The sequence below is a fragment of the Mugil cephalus genome, chromosome 19, assembly GCF_022458985.1.
Source record: "Mugil cephalus isolate CIBA_MC_2020 chromosome 19, CIBA_Mcephalus_1.1, whole genome shotgun sequence".
NCBI lineage: Eukaryota > Metazoa > Chordata > Actinopteri > Mugiliformes > Mugilidae > Mugil > Mugil cephalus.
This window is the reverse complement of record NC_061788.1, coordinates 1,628,351-1,648,552: the sequence shown is the minus strand read 5'-3', so window position 1 is coordinate 1,648,552 and position 20,202 is coordinate 1,628,351. Positions and strand designations below refer to the sequence as shown.

Sequence of the window (20,202 nt, the reverse complement as noted above, 5' to 3'; positions counted from 1 at the left end):
TACTCGCACTAAAACAATAAAGTCTTACACGCTCAAACCAAAAACCACCGCTGATTAAATCCTCTCTGACTGTGATCTTCTCCAGCTCCCGTCACTTTTCAGGTTGAAGGATCTGGGCTTCAAACCTCCTCTCTCAGCCTCTACTCTATATAATACATGTCAAAATGTTATTAATGATTCAGTGATATCACTTTAGAGACGGCGGAGCAGAGGACTTCCCTCCATCTGCTCGTCTCTCTGGGCTTTAAGGAAATAAGACTCGTCGCTCATTAGTTGCTTCTACAGCAGCTCAGTGTTCATGTCTCTGTAGACACATCTACAGGCTGGACGGAGACGAGTGGACGGAGACGAGTGGACGGAGACGAGTGGATGAAGACGAGTGGATGTGGACGGAGACGAGTGGACGGAGACGTGAGGCCTTTCTCTGCTGGTAGAGTCTCTTTAGTTCTGAAGAGAAGAAGCTGGTCGTCCTTGTTTCTGCTTGTTCTTTGAGGACAAACCAAGACCTGGATGACTGAACATTCACAGATACACGTTTGTTACAGGGTTTTGATTTAATTCTTCACATTAGGTTCAAACTAAGATGGAGAAGAAGAAGAAACGTCGTCAAGAAACTCAAAGTCCAGTTTGTCTTGTTTCAGCCTCATTCCTTTGGACAAACCTAGACCTGGATGGATGAGAACCTCCACACGTGACTGTTTCATACGTTTGTTTGAGGTTTTTGATTTAATTCCTCATGTTAGGTCAGAACTGAAGAAAACTGAGGAAAAGTCCCGTTGTCCTTGTCTCTCCTTGCTTTTTCTTGTTGTTTTTGTTTTTAGGATCCAGGATGAACTGCTACACAGTAAAAACACAACAGCTTGTACAATGAGCTCCAGTGGAGGTTTCTGCATTAATGTGCCGCTTTCATGTGATTGCATCAGTTCCTCTAATCCAATAATAATACAACACAGAGACTGTTCTGCCTGCGCAGGGAACAATGAGCACGTTTACACACATTTAGTACAAACTGTGCATTTTATTGCAGGTTTATTTTTAAAGTAGGTTTCCTGGTAGTGGTCAGTGGTGGTAGGAGAATCCATCCATCCATCCATCCATCCATCCATCCATCCATCCATCCATCCTTTATGCTCATGCAGCCAGTAAATCTGATGGAAGTAATCATTGATGAATCTCCTGACAAATCAACGCTGCAGGAAAAATGTGTTGTTTGTTTTTATGTTTTGAATAAATTGGACAGAGAAATTCAAAGAAAACTGAGAGGAAACGAGGAAGAGAAAGGAAGATGAGCATCCATCCATCCATCCATCCATCCATCCATCCATCCATCCGTCCATCCATCCGTCCACCTCCACCGCTTGTCCGGATCCTGCTGCAGCCCACAACTGTCACCCTGACACATATACACCCCCCCCCCCCCCCCCCCCCTCTCCGAGCAAAAGTTTCATTATCATTAAGGTCAGGTTGTGTGGGGAAGAGGGGGGTGGGCGGGAGAGAGAGAGGAGAGGAGGAGGAGGAGGAGGAGGAGGAGGACAGATCGGAGGCAGTTGAGAGGATGCTGCGCTGACATGCGGACCATCCCCGCATCCTGACCGCGACGGTTTTCATTTCGTCCTCCTTCCCACCGACTTGACCGCACATCCAGGAGCTTCCCCGTTCCTCCCTCACCTCCTCCGGTCTCCTCCTCTGATCTCCTCCTCCGCTCCTCCTCTGCTCCGGACCGGACCGGACCTTCCGGAGCTTCCGTCGCCATGCCACCGGCCGCCCGCTCCGTCGGGTACCGACTCCGCAACACCTTGCCCGCCGCGGTGCTGTGGCTCGGGCTGCTGTGGAGCAGCGTCTCCGCAGAAGGTACAGTCTCCACGCAGCGTGAAGCAGCTCCACGCACTCTGTGCATCTTTTATTTTATTCTTTTAAACTCCACATCCTCCTCTCGCCTTGGCTCGAGTCCCTGCTCGGGGAGTTGCGCTTCTGCAGCAACATCTCTCTGGGCTCTTGTTTGGAGACTCGTGGGAGTGGATGGATTTTGAGGTATTAAATTAAACGCTGTTGCAGGCTGGATGCTGGATGCTGGAGGCTGGATGCTGGACGATGCGGGCTTCACCGCCACGGGTCCGGGCTGCATTCTCGGCTGCAGCCCGGACCCGTGGCGGTGGAGCCCGTGTGGCTCGGAGCCCACTCTCTTTGCGTGGGAGCCTCGGTCAGTAAAGAGTGAATGCATTAGAGGGAGATCACCTGTCAACAAGCTCTGCAGTTAAGACGGTTTTCCACGCAGGAGGGGGGGATTCCTCCAGTCTGGGATGATGTGGCAGGATGGAGGGAAGGAGGGAGGGAAGTTGAGGCGTCTTCTGAAGAATGACTTGTACAAACACGGAGGTGACTTGTATTTGTTAGAAAACGACCTTGGTTCCTCCTCTAGCTGTGGATTAATCCACGAGTGTCGGAGGATGCAGTGCGACACGAACCAAGAGAAAAGCATGAAACGGTGAACAGCGATCAGTTAAAATGACAGGATTCTCCTGGAAATAGTTTCTGGTGTGGACATCGTGCATCCTCCAGGCAAAATGTGCTGTTTGTCATTTCGTTTTTTTTTTAATTTATTTATCAGAGAGAGAGAAAAAACAAAAAAACAAAGACGGGTCTTTGAGGGAAGGAGGAGGAGAGAACAGATGCTGCTAACGTCCCTGTGTGGATTCAAAAGTTAAACCCTTTAAGATTTCATGAACGCTTCCTCTTTTGTGTCTTTGCTGCGTTCACATCTTTATATCTGAGCAGCTTCTAGTGGCTCTACTCAGAAAACAGAGGGAGGAGGTCGGGCTGGATGGATGGGTCAGTAAAACACTGCAGCTTGAATGAAGTTCCTGTACTTTAGCTCAAACACAGTTTTTTTTCAGGATGTCTGCTGGTCCTCCTTCTGTCTGTAGGGGGCGCTGACTAAGACAAGCGACTTGCTACCTAATTTCTTCATATAGCAGATTTTGTTGTATTTGAGATTTTTGAGATGTTTTTCATCTTCAAACAATTTTGTGGTGGAAGTTTGATCTGAAGCATAGACTGGCGCTAGGATCTATGGGATACGAACTGTTGTCTTTCAGTGGATTATACACCGAACATTTTATTTATTTATTTATTTATTTTGTCACGTTCCTGCCGCACTTAACGTTGTCAGTGGCAACTGTCAATCATCGTGAGGTCACATCCTGTTACTATAGCATCAAATAACTTCGCATATTTTATAAACTACCTAAAACAACAGACACCATATTTAATATATATACATATTTAACTCATATTTTAGTGTTTTAATTAAGTCCCATCTACTAACATGGAGGGGGCGGGGCTTATGTGACCTATTTATTCCATTTTGTTTATTAGCACATCAGTTAAAACAATACTGGACAGATTAAAAAAAAGCAACAAAGCACACAGCACATGAAGAACAGAAAAAAATACAAAGTCTGAGGCAGGAATGTGCAGGAGAAACCAAACAGAAAACCTTGTCAGGTGGTCCTCCTAAATGAACAATCAACATGAATAATAAATGAAATAACACAAACACATTGAAAGAACAGCTTGGGAAGAAAAGGAATTCATAGTTTGAATGAAGGTATTTGAGGAGTGGAGAAGATGAAATTAAATATAATGCAAGTGGATGAATTATTTGCAGTGCACAATTGGTCCTATAAAAGATTTATTGTTTGCTTCTTGAATGAATTAACACTGGTACAGTTTGTAATGTGAGCTGGTAAGAAGTTATAGTAACGAGGAGCCCTGTATCTAACAGAAAAATGTGAGAAAATGGTCCTGAAGAAGTTAGGATGGAGATTATCTGCTGACGATGTATTGAAATGATGTACTTATACTGCAGCCTCCAGCCACCAGGGGGAGCTCCGCATGCTTTGTCTTCACTTTAACAACACGGAATAATCCTGTATTTATCATTTGCCAGGTTTCTGCTCAGGTCAGTTTCCTGAAACACAAATTTGCTGTGAATATTAGTGGGGGAGATAAAACAGCTGGTGGCAATAATGCTAATGCTAATGCTAACGTCAGTGCAGGAAAACCACAGGCTGAAGCATCATGTGTTTGCTTGGTGTAGTAACAGGAGGAAGACTCTGGTATCTGGTATCAGATCCCATGTTTTCATCTCGTCCCTGGAAGCTTCACGTTCGCCATCATTTATTCATCAGGTCTGTTTTTATTGCACTTTGTTGTTGATTTCTGATGTGGTCAGTCGGCGCGTCCTGGGAAACGGAGTCCGCAAACTCTTGAATTATTTAATACTCATCCAATCTTAATGTTACACAAGTTTTTATACAAGCAGTATGTTCCGCCCTCCAGCAACTACTACTTAGACTTTACTGTGAAGATTCAGATCCTGAAGCACCAGAATCCTTGAGCGCTGAGGAAACTGAAGGAAGCTGTGAGTGATTGTGACACTGTGAGGCTTTGCCTGCAGGAGATATTCTTAATATTCATCATTAATTCAGTTAAATGAGTCGTTATGTGCAGCCCTAACGAGATCTCAGGGAACTGTTACGCTCACTTTGTCACTGGAGATTCCATGACTTCCACTCTTTGATTTTATTTTGAAAATCCAAACCAACAACTCACAGAGCCAGTTCCTGTTTTTAGTGGTGGGACCATTTGTTGGTGTTGTGGGTATTTGTTGGTGTTGTGAATATCTGTTGGTGTTGTGGGTATTTGCTGGTGTTGTATTTGTTGGTGTTGTGGGTATATTTTGCTTATATGTGCGTGTTTATGTGTTAGCGTTGCCTGTATGTGTGTTTGTGTGTTAGCGTTGCCTGTATGTGTGTTAGCGTTGCCTGTATTGTGTGTTAGCGTTGCTGTTAAGTGTGGTGGTGTTTTGTGTTAGCGTTGCCTGGTTGTGTGTTAGCGTTGCCTGGTATGTGTTTTGGGTTTGTGTGTTAGCGTTGCTGTATTGCGTGTTTGTTGTCGTGTTATGGGTGTGTTAGCGTTGCCTGTATGCGTGTGTTTGTGTGTTAGCGTTGCCTGTTTGTGTGTTAGCGTTGCCTGTATGCGTGTGTTTGTGTGTTAGCGTTGCCTGTATGTGTATGTTTGTGTGTTAGCGTTGCCTGTATGCGTGTGTTTGTGTGTTAGCGTTGCCTGTTTGTGTGTTAGCGTTGCCTGTTTGTGTGTTAGCGTTGCCTGTATGAGTGTGTTTGTGTGTTAGCGTTGCCTGTATGTGCGTGTTTGTGTGTTAGCGTTGCCTGTTTGTGTGTTAGCGTTGCCTGTATGTGTGTGTTTGTGTGTTAGCGTTGCCTGTATGAGTGTGTTTGTGTGTTAGCGTTGCCTGTTTGTGTGTTAGCGTTGCCTGTATGCGTGTTTGTGTGTTAGCGTTGCCTGTTTGTGTGTTAGCGTTGCCTGTTGTGTGTTAGCGTTGTCTGTATGTGTGTGTTTGTGTGTTAGCGTTGCCTGTATGTGTGTTTGTGTGTTAGCGTTGCCTGTATTTGTGTGTTTGTGTGTTAGCGTTGCCTGTATGTGTGTGTTTGCGTGTTAGCGTTGCCTGTATGCGTGTTTGTGTATTAGCGTTGCCTGTATGTGCGTGTTTCTGTGTTAGCGTTGCCTGTATGTGTGTTAGCGTTGCCTGTATGTGTGTATTTGCGTGTTAGCGTTGCCTGTATGTGTGTGTTTGTGTGTTAGCGTTGCCTGTGTTTGTGTGTTAGCGTTGCCGTGGTGTTGTGTGTTAGCGTTGCCTGTTTGTTGTGTGTTATGCTGTTGCTTGTGTGTGCGTTGTGTTGTGGTTAGCGTTGCCTGTATGTGGTGTTGTGTGTTACGTGCTGTTGGTGTGTTGGTGTTGCTGTTGTGCTGTTTTGTGTGTTAGCGTTGCCTGTATGTGTGTGTTTGTGTGTTAGCGTTGCCTGTATGTGTGTGTTTGTGTGTTAGCGTTGCCTGTTTGTGTGTGTTTGTGTGTTAGCCTGTATGCACAGATTGTGGCTGTGTATGGAGACACGCTGCATCGCTGCGTGGTCTGGTTTCTCGGGGTGAGAGCAATAATCTGGTAGAAAGACAGCTTGACAGCTGAGTAGAGAATCAGGAGCTCCAGCTGGGAGGAGAAGCCGACTGAGTTTGAATCCAGAGAGCGACGTTGAGTCTTTTCATCGACTCACACCCGCTTTGTTTCTGTTGCACAAATATCAATGAGGCATGTCGTCTTAATTTTCCTTTTAAAAAAGGAAGAAATGTAGCTCTCGTCTCTCCTCGTCCATCCTGTAACCCGCCTCTCTCCTCTCATCACATCACCTCTTTCCTCTTCAACTTCCTCCCGTCTCCTCCTCCTCCTCCTTTTCTTTCCCCTTCCTATTACTGGTGAGTGAGAGGAGAGAAAATGGAACTGAGGGGGAGACAGAGGAGATTGTTTCTTCTGCTTGAATAACCGCGGCCTTATTATACAACTGGATCCTCGGGCTCCAAACTTTGGAGAACATCGTGCCGGGTGAGGATGAGAAGGAGGCGCTGAATGAGGCCAAGTTTGAGAAAGGAGAACAGTGAAGATCAAGGAGTAACAACAAAAAAAACTACTGAAGGTCCCCGTGCAGTGAAGTCAGAGACACACGACGCTGGTTATAGCCAACGTTTTCTGAAGACTCTTGAAATCAGTCAGTTATTTTCTCTGAGTCGGTCGCCCCTGTGCAGTACAACAACTGATCAGCTGATTCAGCAGGGGACAGCGCTTCCTAGCTTCCTAGCTTCCTAGCCTCCTAGCCTCCCAACTTTTTAGTCTCCCAGCCAATAGTAGCTTTCCTAGCTTCCTAGCCTCTGTGTGTCCAAACATTATTTTGATTAGCAAAGGGGATCCAGGCTGAAACATCTCTGCTAAATAATCTGGATTTTGAAGGCACACTGTTTGTGTGGCTTATTTTTAAATTTACTAGGACCTTCATCACGCTCAGTTTGGATCGAGTACTTTCTCACACCAAGCATCATGACTTATTCTGTTGTTTGAATGTCAGCAGTAGATAAATAATAACTTTTAAACTGGATATTTCCCACAGCACAGTGTTTGGGTATCACTGAATTAGTATATGATCCTTTTAAAGCTTGTTCTAGGACAAGACTTTCTAACAGAAACTGAAGCATCCTGGAGGATTCTTCATTAAAACAAAGCTTTTCACTGGAGAAGGTCGAAATGAAGTTGAAGTAGCAGTGGATACTTGACTTGAGCCACAGCCGGCGACCTGCTACAGAGACAAAGATTTAGTGACGTTCAGTGAATTAAGTGCAGTTATTTAGTGGATGTCTGCCGAAGGGAGCCATCGTCCCTTTCAGCTCAAGCTGAAACGAGTAAAGATAGAAGCAGGGAGAGCTGCAGAGCAGTGACGGAGCACGAGGTGAAAGCCTTTCTGTTGGCCGCGCGACATAAAAGTTCTTTTAAACTGAGGCGTCTTTGCTTCTCATCAGTCACGCTGCTTAGAAATCAATAGAGAATTTCAGAGGATTTGGACTGAAGAGGAGAATCTGGAGACGGATTCAGGGTCGATAAAGATCTATCAAACCATATTCCTGCTGGAAAATGAGAAAACTGCAAGAATGATAACTGCAGGGGTAAGATATTTACAGAAATCTGAGTTAGACATGTAGCTTCACATCCTCCATTTGATTCATTTGGAGGTGTTTTCAGTTTCAAAACTATTTTACTTCAAACTAACGTCCTCATCAGTTCCAGAGGTTTGTGGCGTCTCCTCCATCTTCCCCCTCTAGTTTTTCTTTCATGTGTCTTTGCTTCTGTCCAGCTCTTCTCTGTCGTCAGGCTTTTTAAAACCTGACGCTGAGACGTTTGGGTTCTAACTGGGACCAAAAGAGAAGACGTCTTAGAGTTTCATGTGGTTATTGTCGAGTCATTCTCTGAAAGTCTGTCCCAGTAAACGTCCCTAAACGTTCATATACGGACTAATCGATCCGTATCTGATCATAACTGATGCTGGGATCCGATCTTATTGCAGGAGGATGGCAGGTAGAATTAAAGAGGTTCTTGTTAAGACAGAAGGAGGCAGGAATGAGATGAGACAGAGACTAATAGAAAGTTGGAGGTGACCCCGTTTTAATCAGCGGCTCTTGGCCCGGCAGCAGAGAACAGGTGGGCTCAGACGGCTTTAACCTTTCGTTTCCAGGAGAGCTCCCCAGAATCTGAGCGCCTGATTAACACCATTACACAGATCACTGTGCTCTTAATGAAGACCTGATGCTGAGTTTTCCTGAAGAAGAGCAATGCAGCCGAGAGGAGGAGGAGGAGGAGGAGGAGCTGTAAAAGGCTGCAGCTGCGTCGTAGCATGCTTCAGCCTGTTACCTGCTAATTGTCTCCGTGTTGCATTGATTCAGACTCATTTCTTCAAACAGAACTGAGTTGTTTTTTTGTTTAAATTGATTTAGCGGTGGAGGCAGCTGCTGGGTAGAAAATAACCCCTGAAACTGAAAATAAGTTTGTCTTTGAGTAGTTCGGAGCAGATTTAAGATCGGAGTTGGCTGCAGAACAAACACTGGGAAATGAGAAAATTGTCACTGAGCCACAGTGTTTCTCTGGTGACATGTTTCTTCAGAACCACAATCAGTTTAGAAACCGTCCTGCCTCCTTGAATCCTCATTAAAACGCCAAACAAACGTATTCTACGGCAAATGAAGCATCTCCATCTGTAGACTCCAGAACACAGTCAGGAATAAATGCGGCTCTAGTTAAAGATCTTAACACTGGTGAATAAATCTGCAGATGTAGCGTCACTTTCTCATTCAGAGACGTTTCCTTTAAGTTTGTATTGGGAAGTTTGAGGCGAAAAATGCCACGGTCAACCATGAAAATGTCGTTTTGCTGTATTTTTTGGTGCTAAAACCAAAAAATCAAAAACACTGACTTGAAATTTTATCACACACCAGCCGCTGCCAGTCGTAAACAACTTTGGTTTGGCTTTTAAAAGAAAAAGAAATGATTGGAGTGAGACAATCATCAACATTCACACTTCGTATCAGGTCAGATTAATATGCAGTGAATCATCAGCTTTATCCTGGATGATACAGAATAAATTATAACTGAAGTTATGTTAAGTTAATCATTATGAAGGGGATTCTTGTTACATGTTAATGCTAATGCTAACCGTGAGCTAACTCGACATTAGCTGTGTGTTTCAGGGGCGTCCGAGCTGAAGTTGTATTTACTACGTTCCCCTCCACAGTGGTTCCTCTTACTTCTTGTTATATCTTTGTTGTAGAGGCTTCACTTGATAAAAACAGACCAGACTTCGTCCCCTCTGTGTCCTTTGGTCAAATTGTCCATAAAGTGAGAGTGTAGTGGTCGGTGAATATAATCTCATCAGTCAGAGTCAACTTTTTAAAGTAATACTCACGGTCTCAGGGAGTGAGTGTATTAGTATATTCTCTTTAATCCGTTAGTCCGTTTAATTATGCTAACTAGCTAGCTAACTGTTTACAGGCTATAGTGTTTGAAATGTTTGCCTCCAGCTAAGCCCCGCCCCTCTAAAAACGTCACTCTGTTTACTAACTGTGAACGGGCCAATCTTGTTGTCATGTTGTCAGTCTATGGAGCGACTGCAGCCAAAGAGACAGAAGACGGTTTAGAGACATTTAGACACTATTATTATTGATTGGACACCTGATAGTTTTGGACATGGTCCTAAATAGTTGTGCAAAAGAAGATTTACATACTGAGTTCTAAAATGGTTGGTTCAACATTTTTCTGGTTTTCTAACTGTTTCCTGCTGTGATCTGATGGTTTTAGTCTGGTTTTGTGTTTTATGAAAGGAATGAAACTAAACGAACAAAGTGAACAGTTTTTAACATGGAACATAAAACCAAAAGGAGTCAAAAAATGGCCGATTATACGTCTGATAACAAATATAAAAACTAAACATACTCCCAGTTGTTGTCCTGCAGAGGCAGTGAAATGGTGGTGAGTTGTCGCCTATGTTTTCTCTTTGCTTTTCGTGTGCGTCCCTGTTTGTGTTTCCTGCAGCTGGAGGAGTTTAGCTGAGCCACTAGCTGCCTTCTCAATTAGTCCCTGGTCTCATTAGAAGGAGAAGCAGGAGCTGCAGCTTCTTGATCTCACAAACAGTTTGACATATGGTCCGAGCTCCTGCAACAAAGTTAGCAGAGACGACAACATGGCAGTGAATTATTCAGAGCTGCTGCAGAGTGGATGAGGCTGGATGGATGGACGGATGGATGGATGGATGGATGGATACCTTGTGCTAACCTTAACTGCAGGAGTAGCAGGTCTTGCTTCCAGTGATGTGTCCTCAGACCTTTGTGACTTGGTGCAGCTTTTCTTTTTGTGAAAGTGTGCGTTTTGTGCGTGGTGGTGGCTCAGTGTGAGTTGCCGCCGCCTGCCTCGGTATCCGGGATTATCCTCTCCGGGAGGGCTGCAGGATTGCACAGATGCTGCTGACACTTCTCTACAATAGAAGCAATTAACTCGAGCTTAACTTTGTGTATGTCTGTTTTAAGCCCTGGATGTTTGTGTGGTGGAAATGAAACGTTTTTTTCCTGTTATCTTAACTCCAGAGCCCTCGTTTATTAAAGCGTGTGTGGAACTAGTTCTGAAGCATGCATGGAAAATGAAGATAGAAGAAGAATGTTGGTATTTAACTCAGACACAGAAATAGACCCGTTCGGCGTTTTTAAGGACAGCATCGTTACTCACGGCCGGAAATATGTGACTGGATTACACACTATTAATGTAAGAGAGACGCTGTTAATGAAGTGATGATGTATACGTTTAGGGCTACTTATGAATAACAGACTTGTTGTCATTTCTAGCCTGGAAACCAGACCAAACTAAACCTGGGAAAGTTAGTCTGGAGTCTCTCTGTTCAGGAAATATTGCACCTACACCCAAATGATTGATGCTGAGACTTGTTCTGGAGACTCTCTGTTGGGAACTGATTCAGCAAAGATCTGTGTTTGGGGCGGGGCTTAATGTGACGATGGACTGTATAAATACTGACGGTGGAACTGCTCCACCAAAGTAAAGCCAAAGGCATTGACTGTTTATACTGTGGACAAACCCATCATGACGTCATCCGATGGATTCTGAACCTCGAAAATGAAGCCCAAAGTGGGCGGAGCCCATGGTCGCCATGTTGGATTCACCCCCACGTACAGTTTATGAATAGTGAAATAAACTATCGAGATCAAAATCATTTTTGTACCAGGCTATAATCATTCATCACAATCATTCAGATCTGGAGGTTGCGCTAGTCAAAGCTAGTAGAGTTCCCCCTAGTGGCTGTCTGCAGTATAGGTCATAAGCTCCGCCCCCTCCACGTTAGTGGGCGGGGCTTGGACCAAACTAAAACACTAAAACACGCGTCTAATATTTTATTCAAGGATGGTTTCAGTCATTTTAGGTAGATGATATAATGTTGATGAGTCTGGAGGGCGGAGCCACAATACCGATGCCCCGCCCTCGGACCGTGATGATCAGACTCTAAACTCACAAGAAGGCGCCACCAGTGTCCTCGGGAAAATAGCATCAGTTTGACAAATAATAAGAAAGTGGGGAGTGGGAGCATCTGCTGCTGCTCCATAATAACCTGATTTCCTGCCTCCATAGTTAACTGAATAATCCACGATGAGGCACCAATAAGTCGTCTTTTGTTCTTTGCGGTGAACTAAGGAAGCTCACTGCACTTTTACTGCAACAAGTGAAACAAACCTGGAAGAATCGGCTCAGTTAATTATCCATGATGAACATTAATGAGGTGAATCTGCTGAGACTCGGTACCGATTTAAAAACCTTTTAGGGATCAAAGTTTGCTTTTAAACTGTTGTTTGTTGTGAGAAACGTCCACTCTCATTTCTGTGTCCCTGCACTGTTACTGCTGTTCCTCTTCCCTTCGGCGTGTTCTGCAACATTTCCCCTGTTTCCACACCTCATTAGCTGTAAAGAGCTGCAGCAGCTCCAGTCTCTTAACTGCAGAGAAACACGAACTGTCTCTTCTCTGTCGGGGGAAACTCACGCGGATGAAATGTGGCGTCCATCTCCTGGAAGAGCTGCAGGTTCTGGTGACTACGTGCAGCTACGCTAAGCTAAGCTAAGCTAAGCTAAGCTAACAGTCCCCAGGCTGCCTCAGGTTGAACGTATTTGCAGGAGAAGTGAAGTGAAGCTTTACATCTGCTTCTCTGCAACAAGGGGAATAAAAGTTTTCCCCAGAATGTCAAACTACCTTTAAATAAACGAGGTCCCTGGTTGGACGTCTACAGAGAAAAGACTCTCGAAGAAAAAGGAAAAACCACTTCGTCTCTCTCCAAGACAAATCTATATTTAATTCCTGATAGCGCAGCAGAGGTAGTTAGAGAGGGCGCTGGGAATGTTTGCTGAATTATGATCCAAAGACAGATTTGACACGGTTGTCTGGGATTAGAGCGACAATTTGGATTTTCAGTCTGACGGAGTCGTGCTCACAAAAACGCACCCTGACTCTTTTTCCTTGTCGAAGTCACTCCAGGCAGATTGGCACAATCAAGTGTGTCTGCAGCCGAGCCTTTTAAAAGGTTAATATTTCAGCTCCCATTTGCCTCAAAGCTTATGCTAAGCCAGCGCTCTATCTGCCTTTGATACAGGAATCCCACTGAAGTGGGTCTGTCCTCGCCTTCAGCAGAACCACGATAATCCACCGCGCTCAGAGCGGCGCTGATAACTGTGGCTGCCTGTCTGCCTGTCTGTCTGCCTGTCTGTCTGTCTGTCTCTCTGCCTGTCTGTCTGTCTGTCTGTCTGTCTGTCTCTCTGCCTGTCTGTCTGTCTGTCTCTCTGCCTGTCTCTCTGTCTCTCTGTCTGTCTGTCTCTCTGTCTGTCTGTCTGCCTGTCTGTCTGTCTGTCTGTCTGTCTCTCTCTGTCTGTCTGTCTGCCTGTCTCTCTGTCTGTCTCTCTGTCTGTCTCTCTCTGTCTCTCTGTCTGTCTGTCTCTCTGTCTCTCTGTCTATCTGTCTCTCTGTCTGTCTGTCTGCCTGTCTCTCTGCCTGTCTCTCTGTCTCTCTGCCTGTCTGTCTGTCTGTCTGTCTCTCTCTGTCTGTCTCTCTGTCTGTCTCTCTGTCTGCCTGTCTGTCTGTCTGTCTGTCTGTCTGTCTGCCTGTCTCTCTGCCTGTCTCTCTGTCTCTCTGTCTCTCTGCCTGTCTCTCTGTCTCTCTGTCTGTCTGTCTGTCTGTCTGTCTCTCTGTCTGTCTGTCTCTCTGTCTGTCTGCCTCGAACCTCCAACAGGCTGCAGGTGAGAGCAGTGCATTGTGGGAGAAAGAGGCTGAGTTGTTGCCAGTGTTTATGTTGACATGTTGCCATTTTTGATTTAGTCTTCAGATAAAAACGTTTATTAGTCTCAGTCACAGTTTGCGTTAAAAGGTCATTTGTGCATTTAGTCAAACTTTAGACTGAACAGTAACTTTACATCGTCTCTCTCTGGAGCTGGACGCTTCCTGCTCGGTCGTCCTCCATCATTTATAAGACGGGATCAGACATTGTGGAGAGAAGAGCTGGTTGGATAAATTCTTTATATTAGAGGTGGAGCTGAACCTGAATACGGAATCAGAAAGTCACAAATAACGTGTTTGTTTTACAAATACTTTATGAAATGATTTGTGTTGGAGAAGAAGACAAACATCCAATCAGAAAGCTGCCTTTCCTCATGTGACCTCAGTGAATATTTGTGCATCTGCCTGGATTGAGTGGCGTTCAGGGACAGCGTGAAAAGTCTGGACTCTGTAACAGAGGAGACTCTCTTCACTGCATCACTAGTTTAGTCCAACAGGTTTTATTGAGTCGTGGAAGCAGCAAATAAGTTTTAGGAATCAGAGTTTGACCTGGAGATGATTCTGTTCCATTAGTCACAGTCAGATTCTCTCCTGTTAGCATTCGTCTGTTAGCATCCGTTAGCTCGGTAATTCAAGCTATTGCCTGCTTTTAATGGAAACACTGACCAGTACTGCAGATACATCCCCAGTTATTAGAATGGATGATTCAGGAATATTTATTTTAACTCTTATATCCTAAATTAACTCCAATTACACAAATACATTTTGAAAAAGCTCAAATTACTGTTTTTTTTATTGAATAACTATACAAACGTTTACAACAAAGTATTATTCGAACTGTGTAGTTTTCAATATTTACAGACTCATCTTATAGTTGATAATTAGCTAAACGTTAGCGAGCTAGTTAGCGTTAGCACACACAGCTGCCTGCTACAACACACTGACACTGAGTTAATTAATAAATGTTTGAACACAGAGGCTGAGTGCAGTTTGCCTGGAAGCCTGGATGAACATAAATGTGAAGCGCAGTGTTTTTCTAAATTATTTTGTGATAGTGTTTATTTTGCACATGCGATATGAACCCATTTGGTCTCCTCTGCTTTAGATTTGATCATCAGCGTCTGGTCTTAGTCACAGATGAAACGGCTGCTGGTGAATATTTTTCTGGGGGTGTCTGAGCCCAGAGGTTCAAATATATCAGCTCTGCTGCCGCCTGCTCTGGGGCTGATTGATTGAGTCCTGTCACGGGGGAGGACATGGAAGGACGGGGGGGGGAGTAAATGTATGGTCGGATGGTTTGAAGCGTGACGTCGGGGGAATGTAAAAGCTGAGCTGCCTCCGGCCTCCAGACCTCAGCTTCCTGCAGGACGTTCAGCCCGTCGCTCTGAACTCACCTCACATTCACAACTTCCTCTTATGTTCGACGCTTCACGACTTCTCAAAGGGGAAACGCATGAAGAGTGCGAGTGTTGCTCTGGAGGCAAACTGGACTCAGTGCATCAGGCAGAAAGTTTGACAGAAAGCAGCTTCCACACGTTTCTTATTGTTCTTATTTCTCTCTTTTGTTCTGATTGATTTCCGTCCCTGCAGCGATCGCTGCTCCCGTTCGTTTCCGTGCAGAGTCAGAATCTTGCAGAGACTCGCCTGTAACAGCCGATCCATCACAGACCAGATTCATTGTGTCAGAGTCACAAAAGTGTCTTTGAGGACGGTTTTAACACCAGGAATGACTTCTTTTTATTCCATTATTCAGTTTCTCCTGGATGTTACAATCAGGAAATAACGTACAAACAATCTGGGTTTAATGTTTCATTCCAGCTTCAGACGACTTTTACAGAAAGAACCATCGTAATTTACTGTGATGGAGATAAAAGAGAAGCTCTGACTTAGAGACATGATCCAGGAGGAAGGAAGGAAGGAAGGAAGGAAGGTAACATGGGAACATGGAAGGAAGGAAAGGAAGGAAGAAGATAAGTGAAGGAAGGAAGGAAGGAAGGAAGGAAGGAAGGAAGGAAAGATGGAAACATGGAAGGAAGGAAAGGAAGGAAGAAGATAAGTGAAGGAAGGAAGGAAGAAGATGAAGGAAACATGGAAGGAAAGAAGGAATGAAGGAAAGGAAAGGAAGGAAGGAAGGAGCGGATGAAGGAAGGATTGAAGGGAGAAAGAAGGAAGGAAGGAAGAAGGAAGGAAGGAATAAAGGAAGGAAGGAAGGTTGAAGGAAGAAAGAAGGAAGGAAGGAAGGAAGGAAGGAAGGAAGGAAGGAAGGAAGGAAGGAAGGAAGGAAGGAAGCAAGCATCAGTGTGTAGTGGAGTTGGTTCTCGTCACTAATGAACAGGCGTCTCTGGTTCAGGTTCATTTCTACCAGTGGATGAATGGATGAGTTCAGGATCTGGTTTTTAATGGGACCAGGACTCATTAAAGTGGGTTCACACTGACCAGAGGAACCAGGTCACATGGGTCCAGACCCCCCCCACAATGTGGACCCAGGTCACATGGGTCCAGACCCCCTCCACAATGTGGACCCAGGTCACATGGGTCCAGACCCCCCCCACAATGTGGACCGAGGTCAAGCTGCAGTGATGCTGGACATTAAATCATTGGTTCATCTTTACCGTGAGGACGTCTCCTGGACTAGAATCTGTTTGTCCTCCTGGACCCACTACGCCCCAAATTAAACATTTATTAGATTCTGACCCGTGAAGCGTCACACATGTGACTTTTAACACTCAGAACACTCTTTATGTTTCAGTTCACCTGTGTTTCCTTCCTCATATCTGGGTCATGGCTAAAAGCTAAAAGCTTTCTCCTCCAGCTCGTCTTCTGTCACAGTTCATGATCCACCTTTTATTTTATTCATGCATTAAAAGCTCAAAGTCCGCATACCTGTGACTGGAACACATCAACACTGTGAGAAAAATTAAGAGTAAAGACAAATTATTATCATTCTCATTTCTCGCTTGGTGATTTTCTAATTTTCTTAACCTCCTGAGACCCTGCGTCCTCGTACGGGGACGTATTCTGCTTCATTTAAACCTGTTACTGAACACAGTCACCGTACATTTGTTCTTTAAACTATTTAAAAAGTAAAACTCTGAGATTTTCTTTGCTCCCCTCAAGAATCAGCAGGGCTGAGTATCGTCTAAAAATGTACCGATACCAGTGCCGATACCAAGTGAGAACTTCATCCAGTTCTTTTAGAAATCGATCATTTGTCCCCGTTCAAAAGATTTTTACTCAAATACATTTTGAAACATTTTGTTTGTTTGTTTTTTAATGTAATAATTGTACAAACGTGTAACAAAGTATTATTTGGGTTTTGTAGTTTTCAGCATCATAACCATGAACCAATATTCTCTGACACGATGAAGCTCATCAACACTGACTCATCTTATAGTTGATAATTAGCACAAAAGAGTTATTTAACAATAATGTTTTAACACACAAAGGGTGAGTACAGTTAGCGTAGCAGTGATTTATATATATGTTATCGTCATGTGGGAAGATCAGACTTTTAAACAGAGCAACTCTCCACCTTCATGTTTCCTCCGTGTTTGATGAAAATTCATGAATTGAATGGATTGAATGGATTGAATGGATTGAATGGATTGAATGGAAATCAATGACAAAGGTCAAACTGTGAAGATCAGTGACGTGAAGTCAATACAGTTTGTTGTTACGGGGTCAAATCAATCAGCGTGGGCCTGAAACATGACTTCTCATTAGGAACCACAACTAACACCAGATTATTAATGAGAGGGGGCGGAGCTTCAGTTATACGTGAATGTTTAAACGGTGATTACCGTAATGTCTCTAATAGAGGTCAGGCCTTTATTTATTCAGAGGGAGGCTTTTATTACTCAGTAAACGGGTGGTCGGAAAAGACGAATGAACGAATAAATGACACCGTTATATCCATTTATCTGAAAAGATGAAATAAACACGGTCCATTTATTGGCTTCGTATCGCTACACACAGGAAAAATGTACTTTTAACTAAAACGTCACAGCGTCTTCTTCTTCACAGGTCGATATTAAAGCATTTCTCAGCTTCATCTCATGTATTTTGCTTCATATTTCAAAATTTTCTCTTTGAAGTTCAAATTTTCTTTCTTCTTCATATAATTGACATTAACACACGACAGTTACTTAGTTACTAAGAGACCTGGCTGTTAATTTAATAGTGGCCACTATTAGAGGAAATACGTTTCATATATATTTAATATCCTCGGGCAGTTTTGTACATTTTTCAACTTTTTTTTGTTTCACTTGTTCATCACACACCAAGTCCCTTACCTGTTATTTTAGGAAAATAATTCGTTTGTGTTGTAAACACAAACAACAATGTATTAAACTTATAAGGAGAATTTTTTTGCCCTAAACTACTTTTATTAAAGATGAATCTATTTATTGGCTTTAATCCTAGATCCCTGAGAGAAATTAGAAGTGAACAGCAGACAAACAGCAGGTTGTGTCTCTGGATGTTAACGTTCGTTCTAAAGTCAACGTATGATGAACTTAGGTTGGACGGTTGTTTACTTCCATCCACAGACTTTTAAATTCCCCTCAGAGCTGATCTCCTCCACATGAAGGAGGTCACAGAGGAGGTGACTCCTACAGACATGAACCCACACACTGAAAATCACATTAGCTGTTTAATTAGCACTAATTTCTAAATGTCCCAGAGTCAGATCAGACCAGTTTCCTGTAACAGGTCAGAGACAGAATCCTGCTCCTGAAGACGCGCTAATGTCCTGTTAGCTAACGCGCTAATGTCCTGTTAGCTAACGCGCTAATGTCCTGTTAGCTAACGCGCTCAATACATCAACCTGGACACCTGACACATGGGGGGGGGGCTCTGATCCTCCATCAGGACCAGGATCAGTAACGTCTGGGTTTAGAGACGAGTCTGATCAATTACATGTGAAGTTTTATCATTCAGGAAATAACAGAAAGTTCAGAGGAACCAGTAGAAACTCAGGATTCAGAGGAAACATGGAAACATGGTTCTATTCATCGGATCACCAGAGTCCTTCCTTCCTTCCTTCCTTCCTTCCTTCCTTCCTTCCTTAACTCCTTCCTTCCTTCCTTCCTTCCTTAACTCCTTCCTTCCTTCTCTTTCAATCCTTCTTTCCTCCCTCCCTCCCTTCCATCCTTCCTCCCTTCCTTCCTTCCTCCCTTCCTTCCTTCCCCCTTCCTTCCTTCCTTCCTTTCTTCTTTACTTCCTTCCCTCCGTCCTTCCCGCATCCTTTTTTCCTTCCTTCTCTTTCAATCCAACTTCCCTCCCTCCCTCCCTTCCCCCCTTCCTTCCTTCCACCTTCCTTCCTTCCTCTCTCCCTTCCTTCCTTCCTTCCTCCCTTCTTTAACTCCGTCCTTCCTTGCTTGCCTCCTTCATTCTCTTTCAGTCCTTCCTTCCTTGCCCCCCCCCATGTTGCTGTTGTGTAGTTGTTGTGTGTCTGTGCTGGTGAAGCTCATGTCCTTTAAACTCCGGGTTGTGTCTGTGTCTGTGTCTCTGTCTCTGTCTCTGTCTCTGTGTCTGTGTCTGTGTCTGTGTCTGTGTGTCTGTGTCTCTGTGTCTGTGTCTGTGTCTGTGTCTCTGTGTCTGTGTCTGTGTCTGTGTCTGTGTCTCTGTGTCTGTGTCTGTGTCTGTGTCTGTGACTCTGTGTCTGTGTCTCTGTGTCTGTGTCTGTGTGTCTGTGTCTCTGTGTCTGTGTCTGTGTCTCTGTGTCTGTGTCTGTGTCTGTGTCTGTGTCTCTGTGTCTCTGTGTCTCTGTCTGTGTCTCTGTGTCTGTGTCTGTGTCTCTGTCTCTGTGTCTCTGTGTCTGTGTCTGTGTCTGTGACTCTGTGACTCTGTGTCTGTGTCTGTGTCTGTGTCTGTGTCTGTGTCTCTGTGTCTGTGTCTCTGTGTCTGTGTCTGTGTCTGTGTCTCTGTGTCTGTGTCTGTGTCCCGTGTCCTCTTCGTGTCCTGTGTCTCCGTTCTTCCTGTCTGTGTCTTTTAACTGTGTCTGTGTCTTGTCTTGTCTGTGTCTGTGTCTGTCTCTGTCCTCTGTCCTCTGTCTCTGTGTTGTGTCTGTGTCTGTGTCTGTAGTCTGTAATGGGTTGTGTCTGTGTCTGTGTCTGTGTCTGTGTCTGTCTCTGTGTCTGTGTCTGTGTCTCTGTGTCTGTATCTGTGTCTGTGTCTGTGTCTGTGTCTCTGTGTCTGTATCTGTGTCTGTGTCTGTGTCTGTGTCTGTGTCTGTGTCTGTGTCTGTGTCTCTGTGTCTGTGTCGTGGGTTCGTTCCATCACAGATGGACTCAGAGAGTGAAACATGAATATCGACACCTCCCGACGATGACTGAGCTGCACATTTCACATGAGAGGGTTACGTTTTCTAAATACGTTCGTCATAGCAACGAGCTGAGGAGCGTTGGGGAGGAGGCCTCCTGGTCGCTGCAGGTTTCCTCCTCGTACCGACGCGTTTAATCCTCCGGGGGATTAAAGGTCCTCAGAAAGAAAGTATGAAGAGGGAAACATTCCAGCACATTTTCGCGTGTCTCCGGGGCAGCGCCAGCCTTAGATGTGGGCTCAGGGCTGAGATTAGGACGGGATTAAGTGGAAATGTCAGCGAGGCGGCGGCCGGGGAACGAATACAGTCAATGAAGTTCCTGACGAGGACGCGGAGCAAATACAAATGTGTCTGTACGCGGCGGCGTGTTCATGTCTGTTAGTCGCTCCGCTGAGCAGAAACAGACACAAGTCATTGAAACTCTCCTCACACTCCTGCATGTCTCCAGTTAGCGGGGGAGGACGGGGGAGGACGGGGGAGGAAACAGACCAAAGATCACGCTGTGTTCTCACTACATTAGACGTCCGCGGCTAATGAAGACTTCCTGTCGGGCTGATTGTGTCGTGTAAAATATTCATGAGAGCATCTTAGAAGCTGCACAAACACGACAGA

At 44.6% G+C, this 20,202-nt stretch overlaps 1 protein-coding gene across 4 annotated transcripts in view; it reads left to right on the top strand.

The window, feature by feature from the left end:
* Positions 1 to 1,521: 1,521 nt before the first annotated feature.
* Positions 1,522 to 20,202, top strand: part of LOC124996695 (seizure 6-like protein) — a 54,965-nt gene continuing 36,284 nt past the window's right edge. For 2 of the 4 annotated variants that reach the window (XM_047569959.1, XM_047569957.1), the window contains exon 1: positions 1,522 to 1,851. In XM_047569959.1, coding sequence (XP_047425915.1) covers positions 1,752 to 1,851 — 100 coding nt within the window. In that variant the 5' untranslated portion in view covers positions 1,522 to 1,751. The remainder of the gene's footprint in view (positions 1,852 to 20,202) is intronic. The other 2 variants (XM_047569958.1, XM_047569956.1) reach the window with 1 other exon arrangement.